This window comes from Camellia sinensis, chromosome 9, assembly GCF_055761805.1.
Source record: "Camellia sinensis isolate YWXY chromosome 9, ASM5576180v1, whole genome shotgun sequence".
NCBI classification, from domain to species: domain Eukaryota; kingdom Viridiplantae; phylum Streptophyta; class Magnoliopsida; order Ericales; family Theaceae; genus Camellia; species Camellia sinensis.
In genome coordinates this window covers 198,197,031-198,224,367 of record NC_138969.1, presented here as the reverse complement: position 1 = coordinate 198,224,367, position 27,337 = coordinate 198,197,031, and the positions used below count along the sequence as shown (strand labels likewise).

Here is a 27,337-nt window from a genome sequence, read left to right as displayed (position 1 = left end):
AAATAATTTTCTTTTTTTTTAAAAAAAAAAAAATTGTAAACAACCTGTATTCATTTATATTACAACATGTACCCTGTATAAACAATATAATCCATCAACACTAAAATATATTATCAACCATTAAAGAATTCAACATAATATATGAATAACCATGATTTAAATCCATACATAATACATGAATAACCAACGTCAATAATTTAAATTATAACATGTACCCTGTATAAACAATATAATCCATCAACACTAAAATATATTAGGGTCAATAATCCATACATAATCCATACAAATTCCATACACTCCAAGTCTAATCCAACGTCAATAATTTATAGTTTGGTGCCTATAAAATGTTAAGAAGGCTTAAAAGCTTTCCCTGTTAATGACATAGATATTCTTACATATAACACTTCTATGTTGAGATATCAGTTTCACAAATTAACTCTACATTTTAGTTAAAATAAGGAGAGAGAAACAATTTATAAAATTAAATGTCTCAGAGAAATAATAGAAAAATAATGATATTCACACAACACTTTTAGAAAAGGGCCACCACATATGTGACCACACTCAAATGTCTACCAACTTCCTTTATTAAATAATCAAATATAGGATATATTATGGCAGAATGATCTATAATCACCGAGAGCTTCAAATTCTTACTATAACACAACACAATAATCTGCTACCCTCTCAATCAAGAAAGCAAAAGGATTTAACTACTTATGACAAATAGATTTTACGTGGAGCCTTCTATAAACATATCCATTACCTTCTTACTTCTCAACTTCAAGCACTTAAAGCAAACTAGGCTCAACAACCGCTTTAGTTCGCTCACATGGGAAGGATGATATACTGGAATTGGTAATTCTATATACCCAAAGTGACCTGAAAGGTAAAAAAATGAACAACACTTTAGCAATACTTCAATGTGTCCAGCGGTCATGACCATTCAAGCTTCTCAGTGTAATCACAAAATAAAAAGGATTAAAACATGAAAAATACCTTCGCATGTCCCGGGTTCCGCAGCACCACATGATTCACATTTTCCAGATTCAAGCGGCAAACCAAGGAACATATTTGAAAGCTGACTAGCATGGCTTATAGGGAAATCACTATTGGATGATGTGCACTAACAAAAAAATAAATAAAAGGAATCATACCAATTTATTCAACCAGAATGGTCACAAGATCCAAAGTTGCACTTAATCAAATGCCAATTGTAGGACAATTTGTTCGGAAGGAGGTTTACATCCATCACAAGATCTAAAATAAGTCTGGAACAATATTAGGACTCAAATCTTCTAGGGCCCAGTTTTTTTTTTTTAAGAATTTTTAAAACTATAAATGAAAAAACACATCTGAGAACTGTTTTAGTTTCCAAAAAAAAGACAACAATTTTCAATTTCAAAATCTGAAGAAAAAATATTATTTTCAAAACAATTTTTCATTCCCTATCCGCTGCGTCATCCCTCAGACCATTACCTCCTCCCTCCACTCACTGAACATGTTTTCTTAATCTCGTTTTATATTTTTAAAAACACATGTATGATGTACCAAATATTGTTTTTTATTTTGTTTTATGCAAAAACAAAGACAAAAGAACAAAAATATGGATAGACAGAAAACAGGGCATTACCAAGCCCCACCCTAACAACATGAGTTTCAAAAACAGGATAAGATAGGAATTCTTTATTCAAACTGAAAAGATAAGAAAAGAAACGAAAAGAAGCAAAAAAAAAGTTTCAAAATCCCTAGTGATAATCAAACTTGATTCCAGTTATTTTCCTGAACAAATAACGCCAAAAAAGAGATTATGCTTACAATTTCCTGACAAGTAGCCAAACCAAACTTGATTCCAGTTATTTTCCCACCCCAAACTGTTGATGAGGGACTTTCTTCAAGCCTCAACAACAAATCTCATTACTCTTCAAGGCTCAACTTGTTCAGAGCAAGTCAAAAGGGTATTCAAGAAGGTAGTATTACCTGTTTGGGTTCTCCATTTTTGCCACCAATGGTCGTGGAAATAATGTGACCAGTGACCAACTCACCTGCTGTGTCCTATCTCCATGAATAGTAGTGGCATGAAACCATGAATAGAGATTGCTGCAAAATTTAATGACATTCAAAATTCAATCAAGCAATGTAAGCCAACTGGAACCAAACATATAATGTATCTGACTAGAAAATTAATAGTAAGCATTAATAGTCAGGAGGAGACTATGCATCAGTAAGTTTTTTTCTATTAAAAAATAAAAATCCTTTTCTTCCTTGATTAGTTCACTAGTATTATAATACATAATAACACTCCTTGTACAGATCAAAACATGGACTCCATTCCACAGATAAATCCAAATTGAATGATACATAAAGCACTTCGCATATTACCTTGCCATGAATGCCGTTAGTCATTTGAGCATTAAGACTCTATTTACATTATCAATTATAACTCATTTCTCAATGATTAATTCAATAATTATGTTGATAGAATATATATAAAACCATCTAAATAATAGAAAACCTATGACAACCTTACAAAAAATAAACCTACTTTGTTGTCCACATCTCTATGGTTATCAATCATTTCATCCTCTATTATTAATAAATCATCCAACACAGTTGTGTTTAGATTAGACCCTATTTCAAGCACAGTTGTGTTTAGATTATTAGGATGAGTTTAAAATGTACTCTTAAACAGTTTGTTGTATGCATATATTAATATGTTATTAGACTTTCTTACTAAATGTTTATGTCAACATATAATATTTAAAAGAGTAAATTACGCTTTGTCCTTCTTAAGTTTAAGTATTTTGTCTTTCTTAATCTTTCTAATCTTCTCACTTTACAACAACAACTAACATCTATTCGATCCGAGTTTGGATAGAAAACACATTAATGCAGTTATTACATAACATAGGTTTAACTAACATAGGTTTTTGCATAGAGAAAAAGAAAAAGAAAAAAACAGTGCCTAGTAGCCTCATTGGGAGCTTAGCTGGTTTCTTGTTCTTCACCATCTAGGAATTGAAAGAAAAATGAGCATATTCTCAATGGTAGTGTAAAGAAAGAACAGAGGAAAGCTTAGCACCTAATTGCATACCAAACACAATAATGAAATGAAGATGTGAACTTGTTCATCTCCTCCAGCCTTCTCTTCATTTTTGACCTATCTCCTTCATCTCTTGTGGCCAAAAGTGTAATGAAATGAAGGTCGAATCTGCTGACTAAAAGTACAGAATTTGTTCATCTTCAAAAAAATCCTATGCATCACAAAAATTCAGCAGATTACTATGCATCACAAACCAATTTTCAAACAGGGCATTAGTGTCAATAGATTGCTCCAACAGATTACTATCAAGCAGATTAAAATTGCCAGCAAAAAATTGCTCAACCATCTGCATCAATCTTGCCAGCAGAAAATTGCTCCAGCAGATTACTATCGAGGACATTAGTATCAATAGAAACAATTAACAAAAATCCACAAAACTACACAATTAAAATTGCTCCAGCAGATCATTCCTATGTATCACAAATAAATTGTCAAACAGTTGGTGAGCAAACTAGAGATGCTTTGGGGTCCATATATACTTAAACAATTCATTTCTACAAGTCACAGACCAAATGTCGAACAGCTGGTGAGCAAAAAAAATGTAAATGTGAACAAAAAACAACTTGAAGAAATCTGGCCTGTCAAGATTGAAAGAAATAGAGGAAGGGAGATAGAGACACAGAGACACAGCTCGAGCCTCATATATTCTATTCCTATTTATAATCATTTCAATAAACCAAACACTGCTTTACCTGCATTTCAGTAAACCAGATAGAGACCAAACACTACTACCAATGTATCACATTTTAGTCTTTCCACACTCTTAGCTACTCATGCATATATTCTTATAAGTAATTTATTTACAAAGTTCAATAATATATATATATATATTAGTGAGGCCAACTTGTGTAAACAACATTATCATATAAATTAGGGCAAACTGTGAAAACAACATTGTCATATAAATTGATTGGGGTTTCAATTGACCCAAGTTCTTATATTTTTTTTTTTGAGAAATTAAGAATTTAAGTTGTACCACAGAGACATAGCTCGATCGAAAGAGAGCAAGAGAGCGAGAGCGAGCACGCAGAGAGAGAGAGAGAGAGAGAGAGAGAGAGAGAGAAAGAACCTGTGCTCTACAGTAATGGCGATGGCGATCTGCAGAGGTGGCGGTGGCGGCAGCGATCTGCGGCAGTGGCCGTTGCCATCTGAGGCGGTGGCGGTGGTCTGTGATCATGTGAAGTGGGGTGAGGTTTCGTGTGGTGAAGGAGAATAAACAGAGAACAGGAGCGAATGCTATATATATATTTATATATATTACGCCATTAGCGACTAAAACTTTTTAGTCGCCAATTAATTTTTCAAATCCCTCTAAAATTTAAAATAGCTCCCTCCAAATATTTTAGCTTTTGGCAACTAAAATATTAGTCGCCAAAGATAAAAATTAATTTTTTAATATTACATTTGCCGACTAAAGGCTTTAGGAGCCAAATCTATACCTACGGCGACTAAATTTATTTTTCGTTGCTGAAAATCAACTTTTGGGGACTAAACTATTAGTCGCCAAAGATAAAAATTAATTTTTTATTTTACATTTGCCGACTAAAGGTTTTAGTAGCCAAATCTATACCTACGGCGACTAAATTTATTTTTCATCGCTGAAACTTTAGTCGCCATAGCTAAAAATTAATTTTTTATTTTACATTTGCCGACTAAAGGTTTTAGTTGCCAAATCTATACCTACGGCGACTAAATTTACTTTTCGTCGCCAATTTCTGGCATTTTTGCCGACTAAATTTCTTTTAGTCGCCAATTGTGATATGTTTAGCTACTAATTTTTTTTTAATCGCAAATTGTAATATTTTTAGCTACTAAATTTTTTTTAGTCGCCAATAATCAACATTCCCCTACGAAAAAAATTAGTAGCTAAGAAGATGACTTTTGCCGACTAAAATTAATTTTGGTAGCCAATTCTCACACTTTTGGCTACTAAATTTGTTTTGGTAGCCAAAAGTGGTCACGAAAAATGTGTTTTCTTGTAGTGGACCATTATTCCCAAAATAGTTTGTGAGTGAATTGCAAATAAGTGGGATAATTTTGAAATAGTTGAGCTATAAGTGATTTTTTGTTTTTATTTTTTTGGCAAGTCTTAAGTCTCGTTTGGAGAGTAATTATTTTAGTAAAAAAATCACTATAAATTATCACATCACTTTCTTTACTTTTCTGTACATCTTTTATAAAAAATTAAAAAATTATTAAAATAATTTATTCCTAACTAACTCCTAATACTTAAAAATTTACACCATCATAAAAATAAAATTGTTTGTATGCTGAGAGGGTAATTTATGATCTGGAGTTGGGCCGAGGTAACGGCCGAGCAGGTTGAGGGCCCAACGGTGCATGGGGCCGAGCTGATCAACTATCCGCCCGGAAAGGGGCTGCCAGAACTTGGGCCGGGCAGAGTTTGGACTGTGTGCCACCCCGGACCGTACAGAAACTGCTCGGCCAGGAAGTGACCGGTCGGACCAGGATGCTCGGTCCGAGGATGGTCGAAGCCAGACAGACCGAGTGACCGGCGCCCGGAAAGGCGTGGTCAGCCGAAGTAGTTGATTGACCGGCAGGAAGGCCGACCAAAGAAGGTGCCCGGGCTAGGCTTTGCCGGGATGCCGCCTAGCCCGGTCCTCCATGTGTTTGTCCGGTTAGGCGCATGGGTATGAAGCATGGCATGGTCGTGGTAGAGCAGCTCAGCTGCCTAGCTCCAGCTGTGAAGTCAGGCAGTTGAGATTAGGTGATGTTCAGCAAGGTCTACGCTGACGGATGGGATAGCAGAGCCACGTGTCAAGAGATGACTGGGAGTGGGTAAGGGGCTCAGAAGGTATATAGGCATGTCTACGCCCCCATACGCGACACACGAACATATCTGTAAGGACTTCTTATACTCAAACACTCTCTCCCTTCTCTCTATCCTTCCTAAGGTGTGTGCTAACTTGACCGTCGAAGGGTTTTTTCGGCCACACACCGCCGGGTAGCTCACCATTACTTGCTCGCAGGTGAACGGACATCGACGGAACTCGGAAGAAAGGAATACGGGCTTGCTGGAATATTTGCTCCCCGTACAATTGGCGCCGTCTGTGGGAAGCTTGACAGACAAAACCTTGTCTTCCAGGTTCGTCTGATCGCCGACCATGGCAGACAACGACGAGTTTCCGTTGTCCGCCATCGACGGAGCCACCCCGGAGTATACCCGAAAGAGAGAGGGACCTCCTGCTGTCCACCCAATGGCTGACTTGGGAACGCCCATTGGCAGACAATCAGGAGACGCGCGGGATAAGCGCGGAAGGAGTCATGGTCATTCACGGAGTCCAGACGGTCACCGGCGGAGGAGAGACTCGCACGCCAGGCGACTGGAAAACAAGTTAAGGGACCAAGACGCTGTCATCAGGTGGATGGCGGCGGAGATGGAGGATCTTAAGCGACATGTCAAAGGGAAAGGTGTAGCTGGAGTGGGAGACCACAGTGAGCGCACCCCATCCCGCCGGTCAGGCGATCAGAGTCAACGACGTACTCAGTCCATTTCCATCACCAGAAGTTACCAGGTTAGCTGGTTGGTTAACAAAAGTAAGTCTTATTTTAACAAAAGTAAGTCTTATTTTAGGATGCTAGCTGGTTAACAAAAGTAAGTCTTATTTTAATTTTTTTTAATTTATTTATTACTTGATATATAAAGTTAATAAAAAAATTATAAATTTTTTTAGTTTATAATTTATTTATTTATTTTTTCAGATAATGGTGAGGATCTGATTTTGGACTCTTAGAAAACATTATATAAATTTTTATTCCTTAGGGCATCCTGTAGTAGATATTTTTGCAGTTAAAAGGTAGCTTTCGTTTTTTAATTTTTTCTTTTAGCTTAATAGAATGGTTAACAACAAGACTGTCTATATATTTCTATCTTATTTTACTATTTATTGAAGAGATATATAAATGGTAAACTTATTCCTTACATCAATATTATATTAAGGATTGAGCTTCTGTCATTTTCATAAATTTTAACATGGGAAAATTTGAGTGGTCAGTGAGGTCTACTGCAAATCTTGTTTCAATTATTTGAATAGCTCATTTTGTAAGGCCTTCCATACATAATATTCATTAAAAAAAAAATAGGTCGATCATATAATTGTAATATTTTTATTTTATCATACTTGTCTGTAAAAAAATAGATAGTATATTTTTAAAAATATATTTTTTGTTCATTTTTTTGAAACAGGAGCCGTAGTGAGTCCTACAAGCCTCTCAAGTTATCTTATGTTGAAATATGAACATGAAAAAAGTTTAACCCTTACATTCACAAGTAAGGTGATAAATATAATATAGTATAAAAATTTAGAATATATATAGATTTAAACTATGTGGTATGGTTGACACGATAATGAATTTGATCCACACAACACACTCATGTCTTCACGTATGAATAAACTCTCTTTTACAAATGGAAGGGGCCAAATAAGTGACAAAAATTTTGAGTGAAATTTAAACGCTGAATCTATTATCTATGGTTTATTTTGATAACATGTTAAATTCAGTGTGTCTTAAATGACCACTGCAAAATGAAAAGCATACAAGAGTGACAGTTAAATTCATGGGCCGCCCCCAAGAGGCAATGCAGATCTTTACATCTCTCCCTCAAGCTTTGCCAGTCAATGAAACCATAGCCTGACAAACGAGCAAGCCTAGATAGACCTTTGCAATAAAGTGTCACCAATACCAACAACTCAGTGGCATTTCTGTAATTAGATTGAGAATTGCTGTCTATTTTGGGTAATCAACCAACAAATTGGTTCTATAAATTTCATCAGAATCAGATATACGTTGCTTCCATTCCATCCATGTTAGATTTGCTTTTGGCAACACTTTCTAGCTGTGTAAGTACCAAATAATGTCATTTCCAAAAAACATTTTTTTTTTTCTTTTCTTCTTCATGTTCTTGTTACTAAAAGTTGGTACCTTCTGCATTCTGTCTCTCTCTACTTTCAAATTGGTTTTGTTTCGTGATGAAATTTGCAGGGTAGTACTGGAAGAGATTGGAGATGACAAAAGGTGTTATGAGAAATACTAGTGCTGCACAGGGACTTTGCATGGTCTCCATGGGTTTGGGCTTGAGTTTGATCTTTGCTGTTTTCTTTGGTACCTCTCTTTCCCTTTCTCTCTCATTTCTAATACACCATTTAAGGGTGTGCTATATCTATATATATATATATGCACTTTTCTTGTTTCTTTTTCATGGGCTTGGCTTTGCATTTGAAATTGCTTCTCTTAAAGAAATTTCATAAACAGTCACTAGATGTTGAATTGTCAGCTTTTACCAGTTCATTACAAGGGTGGATTATTTGACCCATAATCTAACAATGGTGTTGTTTGGTGCAATTTGTAAGGTTGCTTATTGTTTTTTTCTCTGCTTCATTTTTTTTGTCTGTGCCAAAAACATTGGGTACAAATTCTACTTAAAATAGCTTAAATAAGATGAAAAAAAAAAGAGATGACGACAAAATTTATTGTGATTTTTTCTTTTTGTTGTTGTGTGTGTTGAGTGTCAATTTGGCAATTTTGTTTTTGAACATGTTAGATTAGGGTTGTAATGTATTGTATGTAGCTAGTTCTTGAGAATTTAAATGCAAGAAGAGAAGTTGAATGAGGAGAGAGCATATTAATGAGTAGAGTTACTATGTTCATAACTACATGTCTGATATAGAAATTAATATATGCAGTTGTGGGAATTCATGGTTCTTCGGAAATGACTGGTGGTGATGCTGCTGGCTTTCAAGAAATGGTCTTTTCCAAGCAAAATTATACTGCCTTTGCTCGTAAGCTACTGACCATGACCATGGCTGGTGAGTACGTGAGCCTAACTTCATGTAGTCTCCCTTTATTTTTGGACATATTCGGAGAAATTATTTAGTGCTCCTCAAACAAGTCTAGATAAATCAATGGTACTCTAAATAAATGCTAGTTATTCTTCTAAACAATAAAACTCATCACTTTTGTGTTAGTGCAAGATATATGTCATTTAGTAAATAGAATGGAGCAATGCTCCAACAACACTGAATAATTTCTAGTATATTTATGTCAAACTGGGAGTATGGAAATGGATTATATTTCGTAAATGCAAATTGAATGCATAAAAAAAAAAAAATACTTATTATGATTCCTTATTATGTACATGAATCCTAAGCAAAAAAAAAAAAAAGATTCATGTTATGGATCCCATTTCATTGAAACAAGATGACTTAGTTTACTTTGATTGGATCGTGTAAGACTTTTGTTAAACTTTGTGTTAGTTTGATTTGCTCATGTAAGACTTTTGTTAAACTTTGTTTAGTGCACTTTCTAGCTAGGGTAGAGTAATACTGTATATGGATTTGTGCTTGTTAAACATGCTGAAAATCAGAACTATGATATCTTCCAAGTAATCAATCAAAGATGCAGAAAGGCCTTTCAAAGCGTGAGGATTAAGACAGAATAGTGAAGAGAGAGAGAGAGAGAGAGAGAGAGAGAGAGGGACCATATATTAAAATCACGTTGGTGTTGCATATGGATTTCAATAAAAAAAAAATTTGGTAGTCGCATTAGTGTTATCAATATTTATTGATATATTTAGTCTTTTAATAGGGATATTTACTGATATATTAGTAGACAATAACCATTTCTTAAAACCATGTTAGTGCTAACTTCTGATGCATGTTTCATTATTTTGCTATGTTTTTTTTAGAGCTATTTATATTGTTTTTATCTTTCTTTTTTCTGGCCAAATGCTTGAACAACACCAACCTACTAGAAATTTTGTCATAGGATGATGGGTTTTTCAGCTGTCTATACTAGTGTTAGGCTTTCTTTAAAAGGCCTGAGGTTGTTCAAACTGGGCTATCAGGCCCATTCTGCTTCAATGAAGTTCCGATATTTGGTTGACAGAATTGAGGCCCATCACGGTGCATTATGTAATGGCTTCACAGGCCGAATTTTATGCAGTATGCAATACTATTATACTATATGTTTGCTTGTTAGTTCTTATCCAAAGGACAATTATATACATAAAGGGGTGGTCACGGGCGGTTTTGGTCAGTTCCACGTTGCAGTTTGGACTCGCCCGATGGGATGTGATTTGAAAAAAATGAATTCGTAATTGCCCATAGTGCGATTTGTGGTTTGTGCGGGTGATGCGATTTTCGATTTGTGCGGGTGGGTGCGTTATGCGGGTTGAGATTTTATTATAAAAAAAAAAAAAGAAAAGAAAAACTATTCATGAAACTTAATAATTTGTAACTCATTCAAACTCGTTCAAGCAATTTTTATTTGCAAATTGACAAATAATTAATACATTGCTTATTTACTTATTGCTTAAAGGAAATTGCTAGGATGGAACGCATTTTTATAGGAGTTGAGAATGGTAAAAGTATTCTTTTTCTTTTTTCTTTTTTTCGATATGGGACAACCATGAGTGGACTTCAAAAAAATATGATTTGGTGTTTTCTCTGTATCTTCAATGGGAACAAAGGGTTTATATAAGTGGGAAAAATTATGAAACCAAGATAAAAATGTGGGAGAAAAGTAAAAAAAATGTTGGAGATTAGAGTTTTATTTTTTTTTGAAATTATGTCTGCAGGTTGAGTGCAACCCACAATCCAAACCGAACCCGTAATTTTATCTAAAACTCAATCCGCATCCAACCTTATCAATCTCTTAAAACCGTACAAAATCTTGCAAGTAAAGTCAGATTGGGTAGGTTATGCAGGTCCGGCAACCCGCTGCCCACCCCTAATTATTATACACAAAATAAGTTATACGTGTATTTATCAATGTGGTTTCCACAACTGTGTCTAATCGTAAATTTGATAATTAATTTTTTTAAATTTTTTTTGTATTTTAACTACTCACAAAGTTCTATATATATAATTCTTGTTACTTAAATTTAGATGATAATGGCGACGACGATGGCAATCCAATGAACCGGGTTGGCGCGACATGCTCAAAGGATGACATTGCCATATTCCAAGGACCAACAGCTCCACTTCCCAACGGCATACCAACCTACACGGTTCAAGTCATGAATGTCTGTGTCTCTGGCTGTAGTGTCTCCAACATCCACCTGAGTTGTGGGTGGTTCAGCTCTGCTGAACTAATCAACCCTCAACTGTTCAAGCGAATCTGCTATGATGATTGCCTTGTCAACAACGGGGAGGCTCTAGGCCCCGGAGAAAGCCTTTCTTTCCAATATGCTAATAGCTTCAGCTACCCTCTTTCAGTATCCTCTGTTACTTGTGGCTGATGGTTTGTGTTACCAGATGTTCACCTAACTAGAAAGGGTTGTAAAAGGTGTTCTACTACTACTACTACTACTACTAATCTCTTGTTTATGACAAGTGTATTAAATGTACGTGATAAATAATCATGACAATAATGTGTAGAATATCTAACTATATGTTATCTATTGTAATGATCTACCACGTTCTTATGCTGAAAAATATAAGTTTTTGTGGAGTGATAATATGGTAGATATGGTAGTGCTAGTTTTCTTGATTGGTTAGACATTGGATGAATTTGGATCTCCTTGGGTGCTCTAGATCTGTCGCTTTTGCATATCCACTATTACTTGCGGTTAGAGTTAGCAAATGGATGAGTTTGGATGGATTTAAGAGGGTTACAACAGGTTATGTTTTTAAAATAATTTAATCCAATTATATTCATTAAATAAACTGATTAAAGTTAAGTGAATTGAATATGAGTTGGACAAAATAAACTCTACCAATCTTTTTTCTCTATTAATTTTTTTCCCAATAAATGATGATGGTGATGGTGATGGTGGTGGTGGTAGTGGAGGTGTTGGAGTGGCAGTGGTGGGGGGAGGGGGAGGAGGAGGGGGGTGAAGTATTAGATGAGGTTGTGGTGTGGTGGATGAAATAGTGGTGATGGTGGTGTGGGTGGTGGTTAAATGAATACCCATGTTCAACTCATTTAACCCAATTTTACTTGGGTTTAGAAGATTTTGATGGTGGGTTTCTATATATTTTGTATGAAATTTATGATATCTCACACATAAACAAATATATGAATTTATTTCGAACAAATACAATCTGTGAGTTTTATTTCCTACCTCTTTATCTCTCAAACCTCTTATGGGTTTCTTGATTTATTGATATCTATAACAATAACCTAACAATCTATTTATAGGTTTTTGATCTGTGTATCAACCGTGTGTGAATTTACAGCTGTGAATTTGAATTCAGTTTCTTACCTTCTAAGTTTCTGACTTTTTGAGCTTCAAGGAAGCTTATTTCTTCAATCTCTTCTTCCATCTTCAGGCAGCTTCTGAAGATTACTTGAAGAGTCAAGTTTATTCTCCAACATCCCCCCTTAAACTTGAATCACTAAATAAGGTAACTCTGAGCATTCTTCATAGCTTCACAAATGTTGTTGTTTTGAGAGGCTTTATAAATATGTCTGCAACTTGATCATCATTTTTTGTGTGTATCAATTAGATCTCTTCTTTTCTTATGTATTCTCGTATGAAATGAAATCTTGTGTCAATATGCATGCTTCTATCATGGAAGACTGGATTCTTTCTTAACTGGATTGCTGACTTGTTATCCATATATATCTCAGTGGCTTCTTGTTGTGGTTCTTGAATTTCTTTCAACAAATTTCTTAACCAGATTGCATGACATGCTCTTGCAGCAATAGCTACATACTCTGTTTCACATATCGATAGAGTTACTATCGGTTTTTTCTTTGAGGACCATGTAAAAGTTGTTTCTTTGAGATAAAACACAAATCCGATAGTACTTTTACGATCATCCACATCGCCTGCCCAATCACTGTCGTTGTATCCTACTAATTTAGACTTTTCTGTGGATGAATAAAATAATCCGTACTCTATTGTACCTTTCACATACCATAGAATTCTTTTGGCTCCTTTCAGATATGGTGTCTTGGGTTCCTCCATATACCGACTAACTAAGCCTACTGCGAACAATATATCAAGTCGCGTAGCTGTGAGATATCTTAGGCTTCTAACTAGACTTTTGAAATACATTGGATTAACCTTATCTCCTTCATCATACTTGGACATCTTGTTACTTCCATTTGTCAGTGTGTTGACGGCTTGACAATTTTCCATGCCAAACTTCTTTATGATTTCTTTGGCATACTTAACTTGTGATACGAAAATGCCTTCATTACTTTGTTTGACTTCTATGCCCAAGAAATACGCCATGAGTTCGATGTCTGTCATCTTGAACTCTTGTATCATGGATGTTTTGAAATTTTGAATCATGTTGAGATTGTTCCCTATGAATATTAGATCATCGATGTAAAGACAAACAAATAACGAATCTCCCCCTTCGTTTGTCTTGAGGTACATGGAATGTTCATAAGGACATTTAACAAACTCGTTTGCAACAAAATACCTATCAATCCTTGTATTCCATGCCCTTAGTGCTTGCTTCAAGCCATAAAGTGCTCACTTTAACTTATATAATTTATCCTGTTGATTTGGCTTTACATAGCCTAACGGTTGTTCAACGTACACTTCTTCTTCAAGATAACCATTTAAGAATGCTGATTTGACATCCATTTGGTATATGTTCTATTTTTTCTAGGCTGCTAAAGAGATAAAAATTCATATCGTTTCTAGCTATGCGATTGGTGCAAAAACTTAATCATAGTCTGTGCCATATTGTTGCTTGTAGCCTCTCACTAGTCTTGCTTTGTATTTTTCAACAGCTACATTAGCGTTTCTTTTTGTTTTATACACCCATTTGACACCAATTGATTTGTGTCCTTTTGGTAAGAATGTAAGTTCCCAGGCATTGTTTCTTTCTATGGCTTGGATTTCCTCATTCATGGCTTGTCTCCATATGTCTTCCTTTTATGCTGCTTCAAAGTGAATAGAATCACTTCCACAGAATAGACAAAATATCGTGAAATCTTCTTGTAACATCATATAGATCTTAAATGGTTCTAGTCTTGCCTAGTATATTCTATGTTGTTGATGAAGAGCTGACACTTTCTTGTTGCATACTAAGTTGTTGAGTACTCATTCTTGTTCCTGTCCCCCATGGAGGTGAATGCGGGTGACTGCAGACTTCAATTCCAGTGGTTGGATTATCTTCAATATGGATTATAGGGACTAGTTCTTGACTTGGGTTCTGCCAATTCTGACCTGTATCCACTTTCTTTATAGCTGATGACAACACATTTCCAGTCTTTATCTTCTAGTTTCGTTCTTTTCTCGTCTAGAATTTTTGCATAGACTGTGCATCCAAAAATCCTCAAATGATCAACTTTTGGCTTTCTCGAGCTCCATACTTCTTTAGGGGTCTTGTTTAATAATTTCTTAGTTGGAAAGCAGTTGAGCAAATATACTGCACAAACAACAGTTTGGCACAGCTCTTTTTTTAATCATGCAACAAACCATATTTAGGATCGTTCTATTCTTTCTTTCTGAGACACCATTTTGTTGAGGTGTATATGGCATAGTATGTTGATGAATAATCCCATTTTCTTTGCAAAATCTTTCGAATTCCTTTAAGGTATATTCTCTTCCACAATCAGATCTCATCGTCTTGATAAAATATCCACTATGTTTTTCAACTAAGGATTTGAGTTCCTTAAATTTTTGAAAAAATTCACTTTTCTCCTTCATGATATAAACTCAAGTCTTGCCAGTAAAATCATCAATGAAAGTAAGAAAATACCTATTTCCACCGAGTGTCATGGGTTCTATAGGACCACATACATCTCTGTGGACCAACTGGAGAGGTTGAGTTTCTCTTTTTATTCCTCCATCACCAAAGCTCTTTTGGTGATGTTTGCCGATGAGACATCCTTCACATTTCTTTAGCGGAAGCTTGATCCATGGTAACCCTGTCACCATGTTTTTCTTTGACATAATGTTCAATCCTTGAAAGTTCAAGTGACCAAATATGAGATTCCACAATGTAGTGTCATTTACGATTTTGACTTCGTAACAATTAGATTGAAAAACATTGCTAGCTTGCAAATAAAGAGGAAACATGCGATTCTTAGTCATGTCTACATGCTTGATCAATTTGTTATGTTGATTGCAGATGGATAATCCCAACTCTTGTAGACTTTCTCAAGTAACTGACCCAAACTCAAAATGTTACTCTTTAAATCTAGCACATAATAAACATTGCCGATATATTGTTGTTCTTCATTCTTCAACTTAATGTCGATAGTCCTTTTTCCTTTCATGGGTCTCTTTGTTGAATCTTTAAAGGTGACTTCTCCTTGCTGACTTTCGTCGAGTGTTACGAACAATTCTCTCTTGCCGCTCATATGATTGTTGGCACTAGAATCAAGGTACCATAAACTGTTTTGATTTGCTTCACCATTATCATTATATATCAGTAGCATAGTGAAATCTTGTTTAACTTCACCATAATTGACTTCCCTTTCTTCATTATTAGTATTTTGATACTAATATTCCGTAGCATGATGTCCAAATTTTTGACAAACATTACATTGAATTTGAGATTTGTCATACCTTTGTGGTCTTGTGTTATGACCTTTTCCTCAACCTCTTTGACTGTTTATTGTTGGTGGTCGGCGATCTCCATAATTCTGTTGTTGTTATGAACGTTGTTGTTGTGGACGTCTTGTACTATTGTACTGGGGATATCTTCCTCTTCCTCGTTGATTTGAGGATTTTCTTCTTCCTTTTATCAAAAGCTTTGTTTGGAGTGCTTGCTTAAGGGAACTTGATGCAATCTTCTTATTGATTCTTTGCTCATGAATTTCTAATGATGCTTACAATTCATTGTTTGTCAAGTCGTTAAAATCCTTTGATTCTTCAATGGCAACAACCACATGTTCGAATTTTGAACTAAGTGATTTAAGTATCTTTTCAATAACGCATATTTCTTCAATCTTGTCACTAAGTCTTTTAATTTGGTTAACAATAGTCAAAGTTTTGGTAAAGTAATCAAAAATTGACTCATTGTCCTTCATTTGCAATAATTCAAATTCTCCTCGTAAGACTTGGAGTCAAATCCTTGTGGTTTTCTCAATTCCTCAACTTGCCTATTGAAAAGTTTCCCATGCTTCTTTTGATGTGCTTGTAGTGGAGATCTTTTCGAAAGTAGCTAGATTTATGCCTTGATAAATTAAATATAAGTCTTTTTTGTCTTTTGTCGTTGCATCTTTAAATGCAGTCTTCTGAGCTTCTATCAAATCTTCTTCATTTTCTTTGGACGCTAGTTCATCATATCTGTGCTCCACCGAATCCCATAAATCTTGGAATGATAGGAATATCTTCATCTGTATACTCCAATGCTCAAAATTGCCTTTGTCTAATTTTGGAAACTGAGGTTAGAATAAGTTTCTTGTGGAAGCCATCGGATAGCTTGCTTTAATCTTAAAATATTTTTATAAATTTAATTTCCAACATCTAATCGTATGTCGTCTTTCTCTGGAGTGTGTGCTTGCGCGTGGTTATGGCGTCATCGGCGCGTGGAGAAGCGTGTGGCTTCCACGGAGCTTAGTTTTCAGCGCGGTTTTTTTTACATGATCGTCTCGACGAGATCTTGAACCTGGTATGATCAAAAGTTGATTTCGCTTTTATTTTTGGGCAATTCTAAAAATTGCTCTGTTTTACCTCTGTTTTTGCAGAAATTCAGCCTCCTCAGTTCTGATACCACTGATGGTGGGCTTCTATATATTTTGTATGGAATTTATGATGTCTCATACATAAACAAATAAATGAATTTATTTCAAACAAATATAATCTGTGGGTTTTATCTCTCATCTCTCTATCTTTCAAACCTTTTATAGGTTTCTTGATTTATTAATTAATATCTATAACAACAACCTAACAATCCATTTATAGGTTTCTGATCCGTGTATCAACCGTGTGTTTATTTACAGTTGTGAATTTGAATTCAGTTTCTTACCTTCTAAGTTTCTAACTTGGTGAGCTTTAAGGAAGCTTCATGGTTGTTTCTTTGATCTCTTCTTTCATCTTCAGGCAACTTCTGTTTATGAATTTGAGCAAGTTTAAACATGTTTTAAATTTGTGTGATTCGACAAATTCACCATTTTGAGTTAAATCTACGAACTTTATTTGTAGCTTAGAGTAATATCCCCTATGTGGTACATTTCGAATCGAAATGAACATGTTTCAAGGAAAAATTAGCACTAAGTCATTCACAAATATACACCAAATCCAACATAACATGATTTATCAGCACACAATGGATTTGGGCAGTCCCAAAATTTGCTTAATAATTTTGAGTAGATTTGGGAGTGTAACCTATTGTGAACCTCTTCTATCTAACATTGTTTGTATCGTTCTCTTTTTCATTGTTCTCTTTTCAATTTTCATGTTTTCAAAAATAAAATCAAAGCTGTTATAAAACTAAAGGAAATAAAGAAGAAAGAGCCACAATAGAATAAAAGAAAATAAGTAACCAAATGAGAATACTAGAAAGTAAAGGGCCAAAAAAGAATTCTTTCTTTCCATTCTCTTTCTTTTCTGATGGATGCCAATTACAATGCATATAGGTTTACATGGCTTAAATCCATGAAGATTTCAAAGCATATTTATACAAGAACACTGTATTTGTTTTTGTTGTTGATGAACTCCAACGCAAAAGTATATAATCGGTCAAAAACAACCACTATCATGAACAAAGCCCTCCAAGAAAGTTTATCGTGATTTATTAATTATCTTTGTTGAATTTCATCGTTTTCCACAGACGACCAATTGTACGGACACCAAAAAAAAAAAAAACTTGTATTTGATGATAAAGAAATCCAACAAAGAAGATGATTAGCACCACCTCGCGATCGTTATCTGTAAAACAAAACACCCCCAGTCATAGCCGAGGGCCCTCCGACGCTGAAGTCAATCCTCCAATATTATCGAAATATTTAATGGACTAATATTCATAGAGAGAAATCGCGTACCTTAACCCATGGGGTGTTGCCTATTTATAATATCTAATGACTTACCTCATAAATAGTTTGAATGTTTCAGAAGCCCTATCCCAAACAATATTTAGTTTTTTAAGACTTCTATATCAATAAGATTTCATATCCTGATGAGTTTTGCATAACATAAAATACTAATGCAGTGTTTGATAAGAATTTGACAACTGTCATACATGTGGTAATCCATAACCATGCCATGTAGCAATGCCTAAACCCACATAATTCTTATGGTTATTTTTATTCCCTTTCAGGCACTAATACATGCATACTAATGAAAACTCCTATTTTAATTACGACATCACCTTAAACACATGGGAGGGACAAACCTTGTCCTATTGTGCAAATTAGTCAAGAAGCTTGGGTGAGGTTATCCACATGTTACACAACACTTCCCCTTGGATAACCATATACTAAGAATATGCCTCATTAAAATCTTATCAAGGAAAACCTAGTTGGAAAAAACCATTGGTGAAGGGAAAAGAATACAATATTCCGGTATGTGAGTTGTTTAGATTACCTCATTAAAACCTTGCAAGGGGGACCCAGGATTCATCAATGGGGTGGGCCAATATTAAGGTAAAATTATACAATATATTTTTAAGTATAACCACATAAGAAAAAAGAGAATTAATAATACAATCTAGATTAATATCTAAATTTATTGATTAAAAACAATCTAACTAAGTTGTGCTCAACAAGTCTTTAAAGATTCGAATTCATCGATTATAGAATCTAGATCAATTTTCAAAGTAAGGTCTCGTTCAAGGTAAAGAGACATGCAATCGGCAAAAAACTCATCTCCAATTGAATTGCGAATGGAAGTTTTAATATGCTTCATACCTGAAAATGCTCTTTACGTAGTTGCCGTAGAAACATGAAGGGTCAACATAAGATGAATCAATTTATAGACCATGGTGTAATGCTCAAGCTTTCTTGTCACAAATAATTCTCGACACAAATCGGCAAGGGTAGATATCTTATGAAACTTGGGATAACAAACAACATCAAGCTTATAATGCATTAATTGACATCTTAAAGCATGGATGTCCTGAGAAGTGAAATCTTGGGGATAAAATTTCTCGGCAAGATTGCAAATATTATCCACATTAAAAGATCTAAAATTGCCATTAGGATCCAAAGTCGAGCTAAGAGAAAGAAATTCCATTATCCCATCATTAAATCTATGTTCTAACTTCATCAATTGAAAATCAATTGTAGAGTTGAATATGTCAAAGTGATAATGATGCTCAAATGTAATGTGATCTTGTTGACGATGACGACTTGTACCCTCTTTATAAGAAAAACTCATTTCATGTACCGTAATGTTATGTCGATTGCAAAATGACACCACATTTGCAAGAGAAATATCCCAATTATCTTGTCTAAGTTTTTGAAGAAGAGCTTTTGTTGTGGAGACTAATTTCATCGCATTTAAGATGTCTTGAGTTTTCTCTTACAAGGCTTGACAAAGTGTATTCATGATTCCCAAAATGTTGTCCATTAAGTGGAAGACGAATAAGAATTCAAAGCTCTTCATTACCTTGTAAACTCCATTAGCTTGCCCGCGAATTTGTTGATTGGTACTTTTCTTGAGACTTTCAACAACTACACAAGATGATGCCTCATACATGTCAATCAAGTTTCTAACAGAGTCAGAATAGCTCCAGCTCGATGCAAGGTACCAATTTGATTGGCCCCTTTTACCAGATTGACACTCACTACTAGCCAACATATTTTCAATTTCACTCCTATGAAAAGATTTTAACTCACTAATGCACTTTGGAGAAGAAGCAACAAGATTGACAATACAACTCAAGTGAGAAAAAAATTGCCAAACATTAGGCTCATCTTTTGTTACTGCAATTAAGGCCAATTGCAGACGATGTGCAAAGCAATGTACATAATATGCATATGGGCAATCTTTAAGAAATAAAGCTTGAAGTCTATTCCATTTGCCACACATATTGCTAACACCATCGTACCATTGACCATGCATGTTTTGAATAGGGAGATTAAATCAAGAAAGGATATTCGATATCTCTTTTTTAAGAGTCAATGCAGATGTATTTTCAACACCCATGATATCAAAGAACCGTTCCCTAGCAAACCATCATTCTTGACGTATCTTAAAATAAGGGCCATTTGTTCTTTTTTAGACTCGTTTTGGGATTCATCAACAAGAATACAAAAATAACCTCCTGCAACTTTATAAAAAATCATATTCCTAAATTTGTTAGCAAATATATGCAAAATCTCAGTTTGGATCTTTGGAGAAGTGTATTTGGCATTTTGTAGAACATTTTTTAATATAATGCTCTCAAGTACATCATTTCCTCTCGCCTTGAACTTTAATAATTCAATTAGATTACTTAGATTCAATGAAATCGAGCTTTCATCGAAAACCAAGTCCTTGAAGAGCAAGTACCTGAATGGTTTCAATTGTTGCCTTTACCCGCATTCAATTTTTTAAAATCTCTTCTTTTGATAGTGCTTTCAACACTTTTTCAATGTGTTGGGAAGATTTCTTTAAATTGTCATGACTAATAACACAATGACTATGCGATGAAGATGCAAGTCCGACATGAAGCAAGAAACACATTTAGATCCATAATTTTCTCTTTTACAATTGTTAACCCTTCATCAATAAGCGCAGAATGACTGATCGACTTATTTGGCTGATCAAATAAAAAGCATGAAAAACATTATGATTTATCCTTTGAAGGAGAATACTCTAACCAAGAAAATTGTTTAAACTAACTATGTTAGAATCGGCGATTCTACTTTCCAAATGAGGACCTGAGATACTTAAGTTTAGGTTAATAAGGCCCTAAGTTCACATAAGCTCGTCTAACCTCATTCTGTTAATTAACTAGATATTTACAAATTTGCAAGCATAAACCAGGATCCTGTTCAATAACAGTTGAATCAAATTTGCTTGGTTTATTTGCTTGGCATGGAAAGCGGTTACACATCAGAAAATGAGGTTTCAACAACATTGGATGTTGTATTACTAGACTTCTGTTTTGATTGATAGAATGAGAAAAAAGGTTTTGCTTTTTTTCTAGTTATGGAGGTTCCATTATTTATAACATAAAAGAATTTAAAAAATTTTTTTAGCCCTATTTAATATTAAACCAAAGTATATTCGCAATAATTTTAAATATTTTGGTTTTTATAAATATCCTCAATAATTTTTATTTAGGCTTTCATTATTTTTATATATGTCCAAAAAAATTCCTGCAAAGTTCAAAAACTAAAAGCAACATGGAACATTGAACAAGGCAGCATCATGCAAAGTTCAAAAACTAAAAGCAATATGGAACATTGAACAAGGCAGCATCATAAAAAATAAAAAATAAAAACAGAAGACAAAATTTCAAAACCATTGTTAATCAAATCCATTCTCAACCAACGAAATAAAATAATTAGTTAATTACATTTACAAAAAATGTTAGGAAAGTGAAGCTGCTGCAGGTTGTTGGAGACGATGAAGAGAGAGTCGCTGCCTATGTATTGAAAGATGTGAGGATTGTTTTGGAGATTTGTTCTTTAAACAAATATAAACCTATTGGGTTGCCTATCTATTTTTTTAGGTAAGTATTGGGCTGTCTATCTAAAAAACAAACAAAAAAACTATTGGCCCTTATTTGGGGTTGGGTTAGGGAAAAAACAATTTACAAATTTTTTAAATTTTGGGCTGGGCTGTAGCCACCTATTCCCAGCCTTAAGTTCGCCCTTGAAACCTTGCTAAGGAAAACCCAATGGGAAAAAACCTTAGATGAAGAAAAAAGAGTACAATCTATAAATCTGCTCAAATTGATGACTCCCTCTCAATACTGTATAATAAATCTTTATGTCGACGCATCCTAATATTATGCACCAGCTTTTTGAATATTGCAGTCAGTAAAACTTTAGTAAATAGATCTGTTAGATTATTACTTGAGCGTATCTGTTGAACATCAATATCACTACTCTTCTGGAGCTCATGTGTGTAAAAGAATTTTAGTGAAATGTGTTTGGTCATGTCACGTTTGATATATCCTCTTTTGATTTGTGTGATACACGCAACATTATTTTCATATAATATGGTTGGACTATCTTTTATTGAAGGCAATCTGCATGTTTCTTGAATATGATGGGTCATGGATCTAAGCCAAATACATTCTCAACTTGCTTCATGAATTGCAGGTATCTCTGAGTGATTTGAAGAAGTAGCCGTCAATGTTTGTTTTACTGATTGCCAATATATAGCAGTATGCCCATATGTAAGAACATAACCTGTTTGTGATTTGGCTTTATGTGCATGTTTCGTAGAGTTTTTTTTTTCAGCTTATAGCTTAATTTAAACTGTTTCATTGTGTTTGGTGTAGCTTAATAATACAGATTATACCTTTTTGTAAGTGAAAAATTAGTTTTTTCTTGAAGTGGCTGTAAGGGTGCTTAACAGATTCAGCTTAAGCGGTAAGTTGGGAAGGGAGGGGCAAAATTACTTAAATGCCTCTCATCAACTTCAATTATTACCAAAAGACCAATATATAAACCCACAACCAAACACTGTTCACTACAAGAAATTAGGAATTTAACGGCGTTTAATTAACGACGTTTTATTAAACGTCACTTTTTCTAATAATTAATGGCATTTTTTAAACGTCGTATTTGATATGAATCAAAACGACCCTGTTTTATGAATAGAAGACGCTTTGAAGCGCCTTCAAATCCCGTCTCCCTACAAACCCTATTTTGTCTCTCCAGACCTTTATTTTCAAAACCCACCACCGTCTATTTAAAATCTATCACTCACTCAAATCTCTCTCTCGTGCACTCTCTCGATTTTTCTTCAGAGCGATTGCGATTACGATTTCGAAATTTCTCAGAGACAACCTATCTGCATCCGTATGGCTTCAATCTTGTAGTTTCTCAGAGCGATTGTGATTTCAATTTCGAAGTTCGATTTTGAGCACTACCGTCTACAATCGAAGAAAAACCAATCGAATCCTTCAAAATCTGCTTCAGCTCCGTGATTTATCTCAGAATGACATCTCGGCGATTTCAATTTTGATTTCGAAGTTCTCTCTGTCTCTCGATTTCGAAGCTCTCTCTCTCTCTCTCTCTCTTGATTTCGAAGGGCTCTCTTTTGATTTGGTTGTTGATTTTTGTTTGTGTAGATCAAGGCATTACATATGCAGAGAGGCATTGAGAGAAGGCAGAAAGGTTCGGATATGCCCCTCTCTATATATATATATATATATATATGACTATCGTAAATCTGATTCAGTGACTCTGTTTTGTTTGTGTTGATTGTTGATTCTGTTTTGTTTGTGTTGGTTCAGTGATTATATATATGTGTGTGTGTATACTATAACCCTCTTCTGTTTTGTTGATTTGGTTGTTGCCAAGTTTTGATTCTGTAATGCAATAGTATTGCTCTGTTTCAATGATCAAGGTTTTGTTTGTGTGAAATGTTTTGATGTTCTTGATGCTACTAGTTGACTTGGTTTATCATGAATTTGCTATGTTCAAGGATCCACTAATCTAGTTATAGTTGGCGGTCAATAGTGTTGAATCAGTTTTGTAATTTGAGTATTCAAACTTGAAATCCTGATTTCTAGCTTAATCCTGAGTTACCTATGAACATGTTGGTGATTTTGAAATACATTTGAACTAACAGCCTATATCCCTTTCCCATTTTGATGTCTTTAGCTTCCATTGTTGTTGGTGAGTTGGACTCTTGAAGAAGCTTAGTACAAGGAAGAGAGTAAGAAAGAGAGAAGAAAATTCTTCTATGTTTTCTTGGGAAAATAATGTGAAGGAAACCTTTTTCAAGGCTACTCTCTCCCTGTTGTTCGCACACACACACACACACATACACATATATATTGGGGGCTTGAAGAGGAAGAATAAGATTCTGTCAAAAGGATTCACACACAGAGTGTGAACATAGATTGGTTAGAGGAAAATGTCAATGTGAATTGGTATGAAAGTGTTATGAACTCTTATGTATAACTGCCTTTCTTTCATTTAATTTGTTAAAAAAAAAGTTTTTTTTTTCTCTTTCTTTTGTTTCCTTATTTTTCTGTTGTCAGGAATAGATGGGGAGGGGGAATTCATGATATTATGTTTCACTTATTAACAGCTTGCAAGTAGCTAAATGACTAGAATTGACACGTAAATGAAGAGAAACATTTTCATTTTGTAAATTTATTTATTTTTTTTTATTTTTTTACTACGACTCGATTTAGCTATAATCATTGGAAGATAAAAGATGACTGATCTAGTTTGTGCTTTTCTTATCTAATATTTTCTTGGTGTTTAATAGGCTTGCAATGAGTAGTTGTAAGTTTCCTCATACATAGGGGTTCTATTCCAAGGAGAAATCTAAATGGCATTAGCAGGAAAATCTACATCCAAATGTTCACTAAACTCTTATCACTTACTAGGCTGGCAATTGAATATGGTTTTAATTTTTTTTTACATATAAAGGGTTCCTCTTAGAGGAAAAGCCTAAATACAGCTAGTGGAAACATGGCAACTGGAAATTTTGGAAAAATAAATTTACACATCCTTCTTCTCACCTGATTTTTTAATTTTTTTTGGGTTCTATTAAGGTCCATAATTCAGATTCAGATATTGATGCTTTATGTGTTGGCCCTTGCTTCGCTACTTTGGCAGTAAGCCTTTTTATTTTCCTGTTCGCATACATCATATATGATATTGTATAAGTAGTATTTGTTGACTTGTTATCTTGTGAACCATGCAGGAGGATTTTTTTTGTTGTTCTACACAACATGCTTACAAGCAAATCAGAAGTATCTGAGGTCCACTGCGTCAAGGATGCAAAAGTTCCTCTAATGCGGGTTAAACTTGATGGGATTTCAATTGATCTTCCATATGCCCAACTTAAAGTAATGTTTATTCCTGAGCTGAGTGTGATGCATGTAGAACCAAATCTCTCAAAACAGTCAGTTCCTACAGTTGTTTCTGCATATACACAAGGATCTCATGTATGTAGATTTCTCTATCTAAAACTATACCTGTCAAGAGATCTTTTTATTTTTATTTTTTGGGTGCTGATTTTAATAAATTCCCCCATTCTTTTCATCAACATGTTGGAAATTAGTATTTCAACAATCTCGTTATATAAACTCTCTGCATTATTTGTTCTTCTTCTGTGTTTTTTTTTTTTTTTTCCTGTTGGAGATTTGACTTGCCATGTTATGATCTGCAGAATGTGGACATACTCAACCCTTTCTTTCTAAGAAACATTGATGAAACCAGCTGGAGAAGTTTGTTTGGAGTTCATGCTAACAAATTCATTCTTCGGCTTCTCCCGAACATGAAGGTATCAAGCATGCTATCTATGGGTTCCTACGGTAATTATTTTTGTTCTAGGTGCAAAGTAGTTTTGCTAGTTTTCAAGGTTGAAAGCCAGAGCAGACTTTGTCTCTATTTCTTGAATTTTGCACCTGTCTTAGGAAATAATTTAGCTAATTCTTATTAGCATGCTCTCTATGGAATCAAACCATGAATACCTGTGGGGTTTTGTTTTCAAAACTGTTGCCACCTTGATATTAATATATACATGATAATCATTCTCTTTCAGCTCTCATTTTTTGTATGCTAGGTGGTGCTTTCAGAGTTCTTGTAGATCTCATATATTCTCGGATTGTTCTATTCCGGGTATTCAAATCACTGCTGTGATGTGTTAAATTATAGGCGAAAAGGCGAGGAGTGTATGGTAATGCAAGGGCATATAAGCTTGGTATAGGGTCACATTTGAGATTTGTCTTTATATGTTCTCCCCTAGCCTCTGTCAAGGGTAAAGGAATCCTATTAATTATACTCGTATGTGCAGTTACTTGTGTTTTTTGGAGGAGTCCATTTAGCTATTCTTGCAGCATTTATTTGTCAAAGACACCCAAATGTGAGCTTGAATGGTTTGATTTTGAATTTCTTTAAGACGTCTGCCTTTTGGTATTGGTGAACTCCAGTAATTCTGCAAGATGGGATGGTGCCCATGACTATAAGTGCCAGTGAAATACGGTCCTTGATGCCCATTAGACTTCCATGCAGACCACATGGATATTGCCATTCTAATATCACCAAGAGCACCTTCTACCGAATCAGGATAGAGTTTCACCGAGGGCATGCTTTGACAAAGGTACCTTTCATTTTTTAAATAGATATCATTATTATAATATCTCTTGTACCTTTTACTAATAACTACTTTCAATGGTTGTTTGTGATGTATTTTTGGAATCTGAGAGTGTAGTCTTATTATTTTTATTATTAGCCATATATGGGTTTGCTTAAGCTATCTTTTTTCTTGGCGTTGCAGGATATCCTGAGACCAGATTCTGGTTGGGCATGCCTATTTGAGCCTTTTCCATATACAAAAAAGTACACACGATTTGTCAAAATATGTCTTTCAGCTTCTAATCAAGATTAGTTAGGAAAATGGGTGGGTTGGGTTAAGTCACGGTTCCGCAGCCTTCTTGTTAAGGTTAGTGTCTTGATCTCATTTTAGATTATTAACTTCTTGTTGATAACTACTGTGATTGTTTAGGCAACTACATGTGTATTCTCTGTACTTACTGGTTGTGTGGTAAATTTGGTACTTTTTTCAAACTATGAATATTTCTTATTTATATTATTATTTAATTTGAAACCAATAACCGGGCAATCAATTGAAATTTGTCTTCTATAAGCAAGTTTGAATTCTCAGTTTTTCACTCTGACAAATGGAATTTGAAGTTTTACAGTGTCACATTGAATTTTCTGCCATTTTGTTATAGTTGATGCTTAAAGCTGTGTACCATCATCTGTTCATTCGGGTGATTAGGTCAAGGTGCTTTTTTTCATTTTATCTTCGTAGATGATAAGGATTTTAGATTTCACTTTAGTTGTTGTCTAACATTCAGTAGTTGTCGATTTTTATTTCATTGTAACAACACATGCGTAAATGTAATTTTTCTGCAACTGGAGTGGATACGTTGTCTTTCATTGTACTTTAATATTACAACAGGTATCCAGGTCCACGACCAATGCATTGTGTGCTTTTGCCTTTGTAGGGTACTGATATGCCCACCATAGAGGAGGTAAAGTACACCTGATGTGCTTTTTGACCCCAAACTCTTAGTTTCCTTTTCCATTTGTGAATGTAGAAAACTCCATGATTTACGAAAGGACTAGCAGTATTCATTCCTAAAAAGCACTCTTCGTTGCTGGTGCCTATAAGAGAGTGTTCATTACACTTGTCCAACATCAGTAATCTATTTTTATATGCTGAAAATG

At 34.7% G+C, this 27,337-nt stretch overlaps 2 protein-coding genes, 1 long non-coding RNA gene and 1 pseudogene across 3 annotated transcripts; 2 read left to right on the top strand and 2 right to left on the bottom strand.

Annotated features, from left to right (window-relative positions):
- Positions 1-772: 772 nt before the first annotated feature.
- On the bottom strand, positions 773-2,088 carry LOC145800089 (uncharacterized). The gene is made up of 3 exons (XR_014341409.1): positions 1,819-2,088; positions 1,000-1,126; positions 773-882 (listed from the first exon to the last, which is right to left on the bottom strand). It is a non-coding gene; the product is annotated as an uncharacterized LOC145800089 (long non-coding RNA).
- A 5,644-nt stretch (positions 2,089-7,732) lies between these two features.
- LOC114273878 (TPD1 protein homolog 1) lies at positions 7,733-11,549 on the top strand. Its single transcript, XM_028215700.2, has 4 exons — positions 7,733-7,965; positions 8,108-8,227; positions 8,809-8,931; positions 11,011-11,549. The coding sequence occupies exons 2-4, from the start codon at positions 8,131-8,133 to the stop codon at positions 11,361-11,363; spliced, it is 573 nt and encodes a 190-aa protein (XP_028071501.1). The 5' UTR covers positions 7,733-7,965; positions 8,108-8,130; the 3' UTR covers positions 11,364-11,549.
- A 7,950-nt stretch (positions 11,550-19,499) lies between these two features.
- Positions 19,500-20,009, bottom strand: LOC145800045 (uncharacterized). Its single transcript, XM_082889705.1, has one exon. The coding sequence runs from the start codon at positions 20,007-20,009 to the stop codon at positions 19,500-19,502; it is 510 nt and encodes a 169-aa protein (XP_082745831.1).
- Positions 20,010-24,425: 4,416 nt separating this feature from the next.
- LOC145800044 (nuclear poly(A) polymerase 3-like) lies at positions 24,426-26,996 on the top strand (annotated as a pseudogene).
- The last annotated feature ends 341 nt before the right edge of the window (positions 26,997-27,337 follow it).